Here is a 12,576-nt window from a genome sequence, read left to right on the forward strand (position 1 = left end):
ATCTAAATAAATTGTTCTTAATAATCGTTTAAAACTATTGCTTTAGAAGTGAAAGAAACATTACATTTACAATAACTGGAGAAACGCTTTTAAATCTCATAATATCTCTCTCATGCCTTATAATATATAACTTTTGTAAACTTGTACATTTCGACAAAAAATAGACTAAATATGTCATTTAAAAAAGAATCTGTAGCTTTCGGAGTAAAACTGAGTTCAGATTCGAAATCCCCACACCCGAATTAAGCAAGATCAAATGTTTTCCTAAATTCAACTAAAAATATGATCTCCCATCTCATAATATATCTCTCATGCCTTATAATATATAACTTTTGTAAAAATTTAAATTTGATCTCTCATGTGCTTAATTTACCACTTTTATTTTCTCTCTACATTTTTTTTATCTAAATAAATTGTTCTTAATAATCGTTTAAAACTATTGCTTTAGAAGTGAAAGAAACATTACATTTACAATAACTGGGGAAACGCTTTATTTCTTTTGCTCAGTTTTTTTTCTCTTTTTAATCATATACATTTACGGTTTTTGAAGAACTCCTAAAAGTTTTAAAAGTTCTCTTTCTAATTAACATAAAGTTATTAAATGGCATTGCACCTCATAAAAACCCCTCGTCTCCAAGAATAATGAATGTCAAACTAGAAATAAAAAGGACGATATTTTGAAGAATATTTTAAATGAATTGCAAAATAATGCATTAATATTTAAGTTTAAAATGAAATTGTATTTCCGAAATTAAAAATTTAATAAAAAACTAGGAGGAAGAAAATTTTGTTTTAATATTTAATGAAAACACATTCGTATTCTGTTATATACTCAGAATGAATTCAAAAGTACTCTCAAGTTAATTTTAATATTAAATTTCAAAAAGTGATTCTGTTTCCACGGATAGGATTTACTTTCTATTTATAAAAAAATATATCGCTGAGATGTTGGTAAAAGGAGAGAAAGTACTTTTAATATTCACTTAACATTTAATACGAGTTTAAGTACGTTTTATTATAGCGATTTCAAGTTATTAAAATAATATAAGAAAACTAACAAGGAAAATAAAAAATTTTCTAATTTAAATGTATTAAAGAAATAAAATTAAAATTGAACACCAAAAATTATAGATAATTTTATTTTTTGTAAATTTAGTAAAATTGTAATAAATTCAATGGGAAATGCAAATAGTTGGGATTAATTGTTGAATCAAATTTATGAGTATAACTCATACTTTCACATATCTAATAAGGCTACACTAATATTTCCGAAGCATTTTTACTCCCAAAAGCACAATAAACCAGCTTCCGATAAACCAAAAAAAAAAGAAGATTTATTGAAAAAAGTACTGTACAAATATTTTTTTTAATAATTGCGTAAATACTCTTTTATCGCCAAGCAAGCAATAGCATATGCTACAAAAAATGAGTTTATGGCTTTAGAAACTCTGGTACTTTTCAAATTGAAGCACCATATCCTCATTGAACGAATGTTTTACTTATTTTGCAAAACCATTTCTTTTGTTCCTTTGAGTGCCTAAAATTTTTTGCTCTTGGCACAACATCGGCGCTTCAACCACCCAAGCCTTAAGATTTAAGGCAGGACATATGAGCTGAAGTTCCTTCATTTCATTTTATTCTGTTTGTCCAATATTCCATTCCTGCGTTAAACTTATTTTGAAACGTCGTTGGTATGTCACTTTGAGTATCTGACATTATTTGTTCTCTTCACAACAACGCCACCTACCCCTTCATGCCTTTCAATATATATATTTCATGAAAGGCTATAAGCTGGATTTAGATTCATTCGAATAAAATGTCACTCTTCATTGATTTTGAAACTGTGTCCGGAAATATGTCCGGGATGTGTCCGGAAAGTAAGTACCGTTCCGCCATCGCAGCAGTAGTGTTGCAGTTCTTTGCATGCGCAAATGTGTATTTGGTTCCTTGTCTGTCTATTGATATCATTTCAGCCTGGTTGTGCTGCGTTTACAAGTGTTAGTACGCTATCAAAATGTTTAAGACAATTGTTGATCCCGCCGATTGGGAATTCTTTTCAGCAATGCAGTTTTTGAACACAAAGAATGTTGAGCCCCCTAAAATTCACCGTCAAATTGAAGAGATTAATATCATCATTGATGTATTAAATTATGTATAAAATTAATATGCGAGAAATTTTTTTTTCATTCATCATGGAAGCACCAATGTTCGTGATGACGAAGCATAATGTGATCAGCCCTTCTGTTGCCCAAATCGGTTTGGTTGCAAAAATGATTAAGAAAATTAGGTTTCGCAATACAAATGCTTACTGGTGAGATTCAACATATTTAAAATAAAACTGTTTTGTATAAGACTATCACAAATCGATGACGAGAAAAAAAATGGGGCTCAGCAGTGGCTGTGTTCACTGGAGGAATATTTTTAATAAGGTTCAGATGAGTTGGTTTCAAGCTATAACAATTGTCTGAACAATGTAAGTATGTAGAAAAATAGTTTCCGAAATACTACATGTATATTTCCGAATGCATGTAGCAATAATTTTTTTTTTGAAAAGTAAGTTTTTATTGATATTTAATTTCCGAACCTTTCACGTACATGATTTATACAACAATTGAAAAATTCTGTACATGCACATAATGAGATCATTTTCAGACAACTAAACTTACATTGCATTCACATTGTTGTTGATTTGTAAAATTTATGCAAATCTATGTAGAATACTTGTATGAGCTTTAACTCTCTCTACCTGAATAATTACTATCATCTTTCCCGAAGCACCAAAATCGGAAAGTTCAGCAGATGGAGTCATTTTTATCTCACTAAACTTACATTACAAAACACCCTGGGAAATTTAGCACTTACAAAAGAAGGTCAGAGCAAATAAACAGAGAAAAACAATATTTTAGAAATCGACTCAGCATTTTCTGAGACAAGTTTACACTTTTTTAACATGGAAGGAGAAGGATCACTAAATTCCTCTTGAAACAACTCCCTACGAATTATCTTCTCTCGAACTGTAAAATAAGAATAAAATTTTTCTTGGTATATCATGATGATCTAGAGATCTTGATTTTATAATATCGCGTTAAGACTGGCGTTAAGAAGAGTGGAAGTATAAATATTTACTATCATGTAGATTTTTAGAAATAGAAAAAAAAACTTAATATATGAGCTGTGCAATCAGTTTCCTATTAAAACTATCCTCGTTAACCAGTAAAAATACTTAATTTTTCTTATTGAGTAGCACATTTTGCGTTCCTTAGATTATTTTGAAGTGCAGATGATTATTTTTAAAATCTAAGAAATTCTTTTTTTTTCTCTATGATTAACATATTGATAAATGCTTCAATATAAAATTGCAACAATTGTATATTTTGCTAATAAAATCTTCCTCACGTTTCTGTGGAAAACATCGATTTTAAGGGTAAAAAACAATAATGAAGGAGAAGCAACAGCGGGGGTGGTGAGGGAAGACTGCAAGTGCAGAGCCAAATAGTTAAGTGGAATCATAAAAAACCTAATGCATGATTACAGTTTACCAGATTACTAATCACCCCTTTCATAAAAATGGTTTCAATATTCATTCTCGTGCTAATAATAGTTTTGTTTTATTTTTTTCATTGGAATATAATTAGTACGAAATGTATCACAAAAAGTACACGCTCTTTTTAGATTCTTCCGCTGTTATTCTGGATTTGATTTCATCTGGATGAAAAAAGTCGCCAAATTGGATAGCAATAAATTAAATAACTTTTTAAATATTTTAGTTATTTGTCCGCTCCAAAGCCCAAATAATTCTTTAGAGCTAGATGGCATATACAGTTTACAACTATAGCTTTGCTTCAAGTCTAAAGCACTTAAACTTGACTTTTTATTTTCGTTGGGAAAAGAGCTTCAAAAAACCATGAAAGAACGTGTTCTAAGTAACTTGGCAATGAAACAATAAGATAAAGCATATTTTGTTATTTAATTTAAATGGGGTTTTGATGTTTTGTCAACCGATTCTTTTTCTGTATTTTTGAATTATCCTCTTGTGAAAAAAAGTTTATTGTTTTGATCATAAATATATTAAATATTCATACTATTGTATTGTTAGCAGCTTTGGAATGAAGAATTTGATTTTGACATTGTACATAAAGATATTGTACCTTTTGAAATTATTCAATACAATACAATAATAATTTTTATTTGATTCCATATGAAATATTCTTAATCTTTTCATTGATTGTATTATTAAGTGCCATTGTATTAGATTATATTTAATAAAGAGACATAGATCTAACTAAGATTGTTTCTAGGAAAATACTAACAATATAAGTTTTAAATTTTTCCGTGCTTTTAGGAGATGAATTTAAGCCTAAATAAATCTTATTTTAAATTTTAAAATGACTTAAAACATTTTCCGTGTTTGATTTCGGCAAGATAGAACCAAAAGTATTGACTTAACGCAGCAGACAGTGTTTTAGTGATTGTTTCCATAAATGGTGTTACCTACATACCAAAAGCAACATTGCTTTTGTGACAGTTCAATCAGTTATGCCGAGACAACCTTTTATGCAACAGTCAAGTTTCCAACCCAGTTCAGTCTATTAGTAGTTTTGTAGCTTTATTATTATTAGTAGTTTTATAGTTTTATTATTATTAGTAGTTTTTATTATTATTATTATTATGTAGTTTTTTTATTATTATTTTGTAGTTTTATTATATATCTGTAGTTTTGAATAACGAAATATCCGTCATTAAAAAATGACCCTATGTTTTATAAATGCTTGATTTAAAATTTTTTGATCAATTTTAACACACCGGAGAATTATATATAAGGAATTTATATTTCTTATTTTATTTGTTAACGTGGTCGAGCAATATTTTGAATAAAACTTATTAAAACACTTATCTACCGCCAAATAATTTACAAATGGAAACTGAATATCTTTATCGTAAAAGGTTTCGTAAGATAAAATCTTGCTATCGTTTTATAATGTAATAAAGGAAAGAACTCTTCAATGTTAACACTTTAATTTTGAATAATAATTAAAATCAAGTTGCAATAATTTTAGAGAAAAACACAAATAATGGATCAAAAATAAATATTTTTGTTAAATACTTTTGAATGAAGGATAAATAAATTGGTTTCAGGTAAATATCTTTATAATTTTTATTCTTTTAATGTTGATGATAATTGAAGAAACATGGATCTTTTTTGGTTATTAAAAATAATATCACGTGTCTTTTTTTTCTTTTCGACCAATGAGAATGCAAGAAACGCTAAGACAGGAAGTATAAATTTAGGATACATAGAAATACGAAATTATATCGATACTTTTTCAAGAACTAGCTTCTTACTAAGGAAAACAAGTTAAAGATATAAAAAGCAGTTATCAGGACTATAGTTGCGTATGGCAGTGAAACTTAGACCTTAACAAAGAAGAAGCGAATCTAACCTACTTATCTTCGAAGGGAAAATGTAGAGAAGAATTTTCGAAGTAATCTAAGTAAATAATATACAAAGAAGAATAAGAAGAAATAGTTAACTTGACCATTTAATCAGACAAAAAAGTATAATCCAATTTATTAAGTCCAGACGTTTGGAATGGTTGAAGGACATTGAAAGATTAAACGATAACAGAATTTTTTAAAAGTAAAACAAAATTTAAAATGGAAACTTTTAAAATCGAGGCCAAGAAGACTGAAAAACAGATGGTTGGACGATACCATCGAAACCCTTATCACCTTGAAGGTGAAAAGCTGGAAGTTTAAAACCAAAAATAGGAAGGATTGAAACGATATCGTCCAGAAGGCCAAGGCTCACAGCGGGCTGTAATGCTGTATAAGTAAGTAAGAAACACGATAAATATCAAATTTTATGCAATTATAGTTATTAAAATCTTCTTAAAATTATTTTTAAAAAAATCATTGCCTTTTAATTGTTTCCATTCTTGCAAAGTTCCACTTCAGAAGTAAAAACGCACAGTTTTGCTTGAAAATTGTAAAATATCGAACATTTAACGTTCAAAGATGCAAAAAAAAATTTTTTTCAAACAGCACTTAAAAGTATAAAATTTTTTGTTGACAGTTAAATATTTCAAAGAAATATTTTGAAATCTGAAAGCAGTAAGAAAATATTTAAATGTAGTACTTTTATACTTAAATTTTGAATACAAAACTTAGTAAAAGGGTTTATTAAACTTTATTTTAAATAATTTATCCTAATAGAAATTACGCATAAAACAAAACGTAGGAAATAAGTTAATTTATACGCCGAAAGTAACAAGATTTTTTCGTACTAAACTAATCTGATTTTATCTCATGAAATTGATTATCTTGCAACATCCAAAAAAGAAAAAAGCAGAGTAAATATTTTTGTGCTTTGCTTGCTTCTTCGAAAAACCACATTATGAGAACTTTGTCATCAAAAAAATAATTGTACAGCCTATTAATTAAAAGAAATTGATCTTGGACCTTTTAAGCTTGCCGTCAAAAGAATCGATTATAACTTCAATATAGCCTTTAATGCTTAAAAAAAGTTTCAATCGATTTCAACAATGTGCAATTAAATGAATTGCGGTTACTTTTTAAACGCTAGGTTATCATCTTAACTACTAATATTTTTTCTCCCGCAATTACTTTTTGAAAGAAAATTGTTTTATTTATTTGTTTCTTTTTTCTTTTTGAAATTTTATTTTATGGTTTACTACTTAAAAAAAAAGAATATAATAATCGATATTATGAGAAAATTCTGTAAAAATAAAGTTACGAGTGAATAAGTTAAGAATTGATAAATTAAGATAAAAGACACAAAAAGTAATTTTTTTTAATCTTTAAACCTTTTTAGCCCTTAACAGATCAAGAAACGAACGAATGCTTATTTTTAATTTTTAATTAATATTTGGAGTAATTTGCAAAATTAATTATTTCGTTATTTTTTATTAATAATAAGTAATCATTTTATTATTTATTAACTAATACTGAAATTAGCAAGACAAAAACATAAAGGAATAATTTGTTCGGTATTTTGGTTTTATTTTATATACAACTTATTAGGTATTTAAGTTTATATGCAACTCTTTGCTGTTGAGAAAATCTATATCTAAAATCAGCCGAATTCTTCTTTAAAAAACAATTATAACGGTTCTCAGTTCTAAAAACAAAAAAGAAATATTTAGCTGCAAGGCCATAAGTATCAACATTATCTATAAATTTACACATTTTTAAGGAATGTAGTAACATTTTGTAAATGTGCTTGTAGTAAATATTATTATTTGTGGTATGCTTTACAAATCTTAAACATTAGGATAAAAAATTATGTTACAATTAGTTATTTCATATTATAATTCAAAGTAAAATATATAAATACTGCGTTTGTAAAAATTAAGGTGTTCTAAAGGTTGTAGTCTTATGAAATTATCACCATCGTTGAACAACCGACTCAATTTTGAGTTTGAGACTACCAATGTTCAAGTCTGCAGCCTTGTAATTTTGAACCCAATCCAGAAGACAAAGGAACAAATATTAGTAGGGTACAAGTATAGATCAAGTATTAGTGGAAATTTGACTTCAGGGAGGACTTTCTGATGAAACAAAGTAGCATTTGCGTTGCATTTACAGGAAAACCTCGAAAGCATCTCACGGTAAGCATGAAAGCAAGAGGACTCTAACTCATGATCCTTCTACCGCTAAGGATATTTTAGATCAGTACTGTGGTCAGAGCAAGCCGAGTGCGAAATTCTTATCGACAAGCCATTGATGGGAATTGAACCCCGTTCACTTTATTTGGAGGTGAGCGCTTTATCCCCTAAACCACCACGGCTCAAGTTTTTTTTTTTTTTTTTTTTTTTTTTTTTTTTTTTTTTTTTTTTTTTTTTTTTTTTTTNATGTTCAACTCCGTAGCCTTGTAATTTTGAATTCAATCCAGAAGACAAGGGAACTCCTGGATTGAGTATTGGGAGAAATTTGCCTTCGTGGAGGACTTTTAGATGGAGCTAACCTGCATTTGTGCTACAGGGAGAGAAAGACCCAGAGAATCTCCCACGGTTAGCCTGACGGCAAGGGGACTCTAACCCATGATTCGTCTACCACTGAGGATAATTCACGTCAGCACTGTGGTCGGTGCAAGCCGGATGCAGAATTCGTATCGACTGGAATTCGAACCCGGTTCTGCTCTATCCCCTGAGTGATCGCGGCTCAAGGTTTATAGTTTGTAAGATTTGTGCTAACATTTTTCCTGCATCTCTTAAAGTTGAGCGTTCTATCTAATTATTTGTTTTTATTAAATTAGACTTTCAGCGCTTGCGCGTGTGTACAATTTTTAAATGCAGCTATTGCACAATCTTTAATAAAATAAATTTGAATATTTTTATACAAACTATCTAATTAGAGTATTGGTAATAGAAGTAGAAACACCTACACCATAAATAAAATTATTATAATGATAAACATGAATAGGCTAATTTAAAAAAAAATGGAAATTTGGATCATTTCAAAGCATAGAATCGATAACATAAAACAAAAAAATATTTCAAATGCGTCTTTATGTATTATTCATCAATAATATTTTGATCAAAGAAAAAAACATATTACAAATATTAAATTTTATTAATGTGGTTTTTTTTAGAAAAATGTATAAAGGTTAAGGGCATAGTATAATTTAATAAAGCTTGAGAAAGTTTAATGCTAAGCTATAAGAAATAAATACATTTGTAAAGAAAGTATTAAAATCAATTCTTATTAGTGAAGCAGGCATTTTTAAATTTTTAGAAGAAAATAGTAACGAATTAAAACTTTTGATCAGACAAATTCGTCATTTTTTCCACCGTGAATAAGCGAAAATGTCAACTGATTCTTTTCTCCTCAAGAACTATTTTTATGGGGAAAATAGAGAAAAATTATAGCGACTGCAGCATATATATAATAGTCTTACTATTTTCACTCCATTTATTATAAATATACTTGTTAGGCAAATTTATGTAAAATATTTAAGCAAATTTATATAAGAATGTTAGGCAAATTTATATAAGAATGCAATTAAAAGAGCTTTCAGTTTATAGTGCACAGCTAGCAAGAATAATTAATTCATTAATTATTTTATTTTAAAGCATTTTAATACCTCATTTTAAAATTGCAGAAACATCGACGTTTGCATAAGATGCTTCCTTTCTTCAATAAATTATATTATATTTATAAATTATTACAAAATAAATTGTTATTGGTGATAAGATTTGTCTCGTGTGGAGTTATTTTAAATAACTAAAAAAAGCTAAATATTGTAACGTAAATTTTTTTTTCTACCTTTAGATTCAATACGAACATTTGAGCTTTTTCTTTGTTATATATTGTTTGTTATTTTAACATGCGTTTTTCTTGATTTGCTTTCGTTTACGAAATTTTATTGCCTTGCAATATGGATTTTTCAGTTTTGATGCATAAAACAATAACTTTAATTTAAAAGCTAATGAAATAAATTTTAAAGAATATCCACCTCAGTTATAAATTTTAAATAAAAATCATTTTAATTTCTTCATTAAATTTTCGGGTAAGTTTATTAGTAAATAATTTAAAAGCATAATTTTTTATCAACAACATTTCTTTATTTTTCTTTTTGCACTTTTCGTAAGTTCATTCGGAAGTTGCAAATTATTATTGGATAAACTTTTTTTGACCTCAATTAATTTGAATAATTAAGCCTGATAGCGAATTAACGAGGTGAGAAGAAGAAACAAAAAAGTCAAAATTCAGACAGTTACTTTGTTGATACCATGAGCAAGTATTATCCCTAAAGATTTGGATTTATACTTGAAAAGCAAAAATAAATTAGCCGAAGAAGAAACAACACTAGATACAATTTTTTACAATTCATGGGGGTTGAAATAAATAAAATAGAATATCTTCGGTACTAAACGTAGGAAAAAGTTTTTTAATGACTTTTCTTAAATAGAGGTATTATTTATCAGGTAATGACTTTTAACTAGTAGAATTAAAAATTTGAATGATAAATAAAAAAATATGGTTAAGGTCTTCTCAATCTAGTCATATTATAAAATCTAAGCATGTGTAATGGCTATCTCTTTAAGCTTGTATTTTCGCATTTCACGTTATTTTTAACATTTATTTCAAAACGAAGCTAACCATAACTTATAATTCGCTAAGTTTTTTAATTAAGAATTATTTTTTATAGAAGTAAATCCCCATTTCGTTAATTGAAATTCCACTGAGTAGAATTTTTAAAACTGATAACAAAAAAATTGTAACATTTTCTTTCTTCAGGAATTCAAAAGAAAACCGAAACGAAAATTTAAGAAAAGATTAATATCTTATTAACTTACTTCGGTCATAGTTCATAAAAGATGAATTGGCTGTAATGACAGTCCATAAAAATGAAATACTGACAATGAAAATCAGCATATTGTTCTTTATAAATAGAAATAACTGTTTAAACATTAACACGATATAATCATAGTTAATATCCACTCAAAATCCCTTATAAATGTCTTCACAAATTATATAAAAACTAAGATGTGTTTGAACTAGCGTTCACTCTTCCCGCCGAATGACAATTACCGAAAGAAATATCGGCTCAGCTGACTGGACTTTCATGACGTAAAGTAATCACGTGTTTCAGTCACTACACTCAATCCCTGACTCTTCTTGTTCCCGAATTGCTCTTGGTGTTCCCTAACAGTAAATGGTCCAATACAATACTCGCTCCTATAGTTAATGCGTTTGGCGGATTTGGCGAGGTAATTTGGCGCTAGGCTTTCAACTGCCCGATACTTAAGTATTGCGATAAAAATGAATGTTTCGGAATAAAGAAATAAAAATGTGAGATTTTTCTCTAAACTGAGATTTACCTTACCTTTCGTTTTCTTTTCTTCTTTTATGAAAAGTCTTTTCTGTGTTAAAAAGAGTTTTTGAGATTTTTCTTTTCCGTAACAGATCATGCTTTTTTTCTACCTAAAGCTATTTAATTGACACCTTTTGTATGAAGTATAAATTTTTCTTTTTTTCTTTAATGATTTTGAAAAATAAATTGATGATATGCATCTTTGTTTATAATTTTTTTTTTTATGAAAAACGTCATGTTTAAATATTTTTTATAAAATTTGTTCTTATTGAAAATACGACTAAGATTAAACGAATAATGTATTTTTTATTTTTAAAAGAAAATAGCTGAAATATGGGGAAAATTTTTTTGTATGTTTAAATAAATAATAATTTCCATTTTATAATAATAATTGTGTTTTAAAAGATAATGAATTTATTTTAGTTGTTAAAATAGACATTATAAAAACTTAAGAAGTTAATAATTATTTCCTACCTAGAAGGATTAAAACAACTTCTACTTATTTAAATTCCTCAAATTACATAATTTGCTTTTCATTTTTCTGCTATTTGCTGTCTCTTTCTATAAAAAAACCAAAACCGTAGTAAATAAAAAGGACAACTGATATGGATGCTTCTATATACTCATTAATTCAAGAAATAACAATCGTTTTTCTTATAAGGTTAAACAAAAGAGCATGTAGGGTTACTTCAAAAGAAAAATATCCAAACGTTGCTTTGCTTTTACTATAATTGTCTCAAATATGACAATATGCATTCATGTTTATGAATGGGAGTTAAAATTTGTCTGAAAATATGAATTGGAGAAAAAAATCGTATTATTTTTTTCATTCTTAAAGCATGCTATATTCGATTATAGCATGCTAATTATAGCACGCTATATTTCGATATATATTCATACTAGCATTTCTCACTACTTCGTACAAAAAGCTTAATACAAGTTATTAAAGTAGACAAGAATATTTTACTTAATAGTAATTTAATATAAACCAACTCACTTTCAAGCTTTGTGCCCTTTACTTATTTGTAATTATAATTTTCTAAGTGATATAGAATATACCGATAAATGCATTAGATCTGGGGAAAAAATTACTTTTGACAAATATGTAATTTGCTACCTGATTTAAAGTAAAGTTTCTGTGCTATAAAGATTTACAAATCAAATCGTAGTTTGATGATAAAAATTTAAATTAATAAAATAAAAAATATTTATTATTTTTTTTTCTGGATTTTTTAGTGAAAACACACTTTTAAATAAAACTCTCACTTTTGACGATTCAGTAATTCTTGAGCTGTATTTCGTTAGTTTTAGGAATCATTTCGTCACAGAATCATTTAATTTGTGACGAAACGCGAGTTCTCAAAGATGTGACGAAAATGTTTCCTCAACTCGGAACCTCATAGCAGTGCATTGTAAGAGAGTGTTAATGAGAATGAAGACAAGACAAATGGCGAAATAATCCAACCGGCCTATATAGTAAAGGAGTAGGCCTCATATCAGGAAAATCCCGGGTTCTAATCCCGCTTCGGTCATGGATGCAATATTTTTTTTTTTGATTTTGTCTGTTCTGGTGTTGCTGGGGCGATATTGATCCACCTGATGCTCTCGGAAGAATACCACCCTCAAGAATACCACCCGTTAAATACCATGAGGCATAACGAATTAGCCTTGAGTTTTTCTTTCTTTTTCCTTTTGGAAAAAAATAGAATACCTAAACATTTCTTTACTTTTGACGAAAA

The 12,576-nt window shown here is 28.0% G+C and overlaps 1 protein-coding gene across 1 annotated transcript in view; it reads right to left on the minus strand.

Moving 5' to 3' along the window:
• Positions 1–10,703, minus strand: part of LOC107441319 (cartilage oligomeric matrix protein-like) — a 301,899-nt gene extending 291,196 nt beyond the window's left edge. The window contains exon 1 of the mRNA XM_043046110.2: positions 10,320–10,703. Coding sequence (XP_042902044.1) covers positions 10,320–10,434 — 115 coding nt within the window. The 5' untranslated portion in view covers positions 10,435–10,703. The remainder of the gene's footprint in view (positions 1–10,319) is intronic.
• Positions 10,704–12,576: the final 1,873 nt, after the last annotated feature.

The sequence above is a fragment of the Parasteatoda tepidariorum genome, chromosome 3 (genome assembly GCF_043381705.1).
Source record: "Parasteatoda tepidariorum isolate YZ-2023 chromosome 3, CAS_Ptep_4.0, whole genome shotgun sequence".
Taxonomy (NCBI): domain Eukaryota; kingdom Metazoa; phylum Arthropoda; class Arachnida; order Araneae; family Theridiidae; genus Parasteatoda; species Parasteatoda tepidariorum.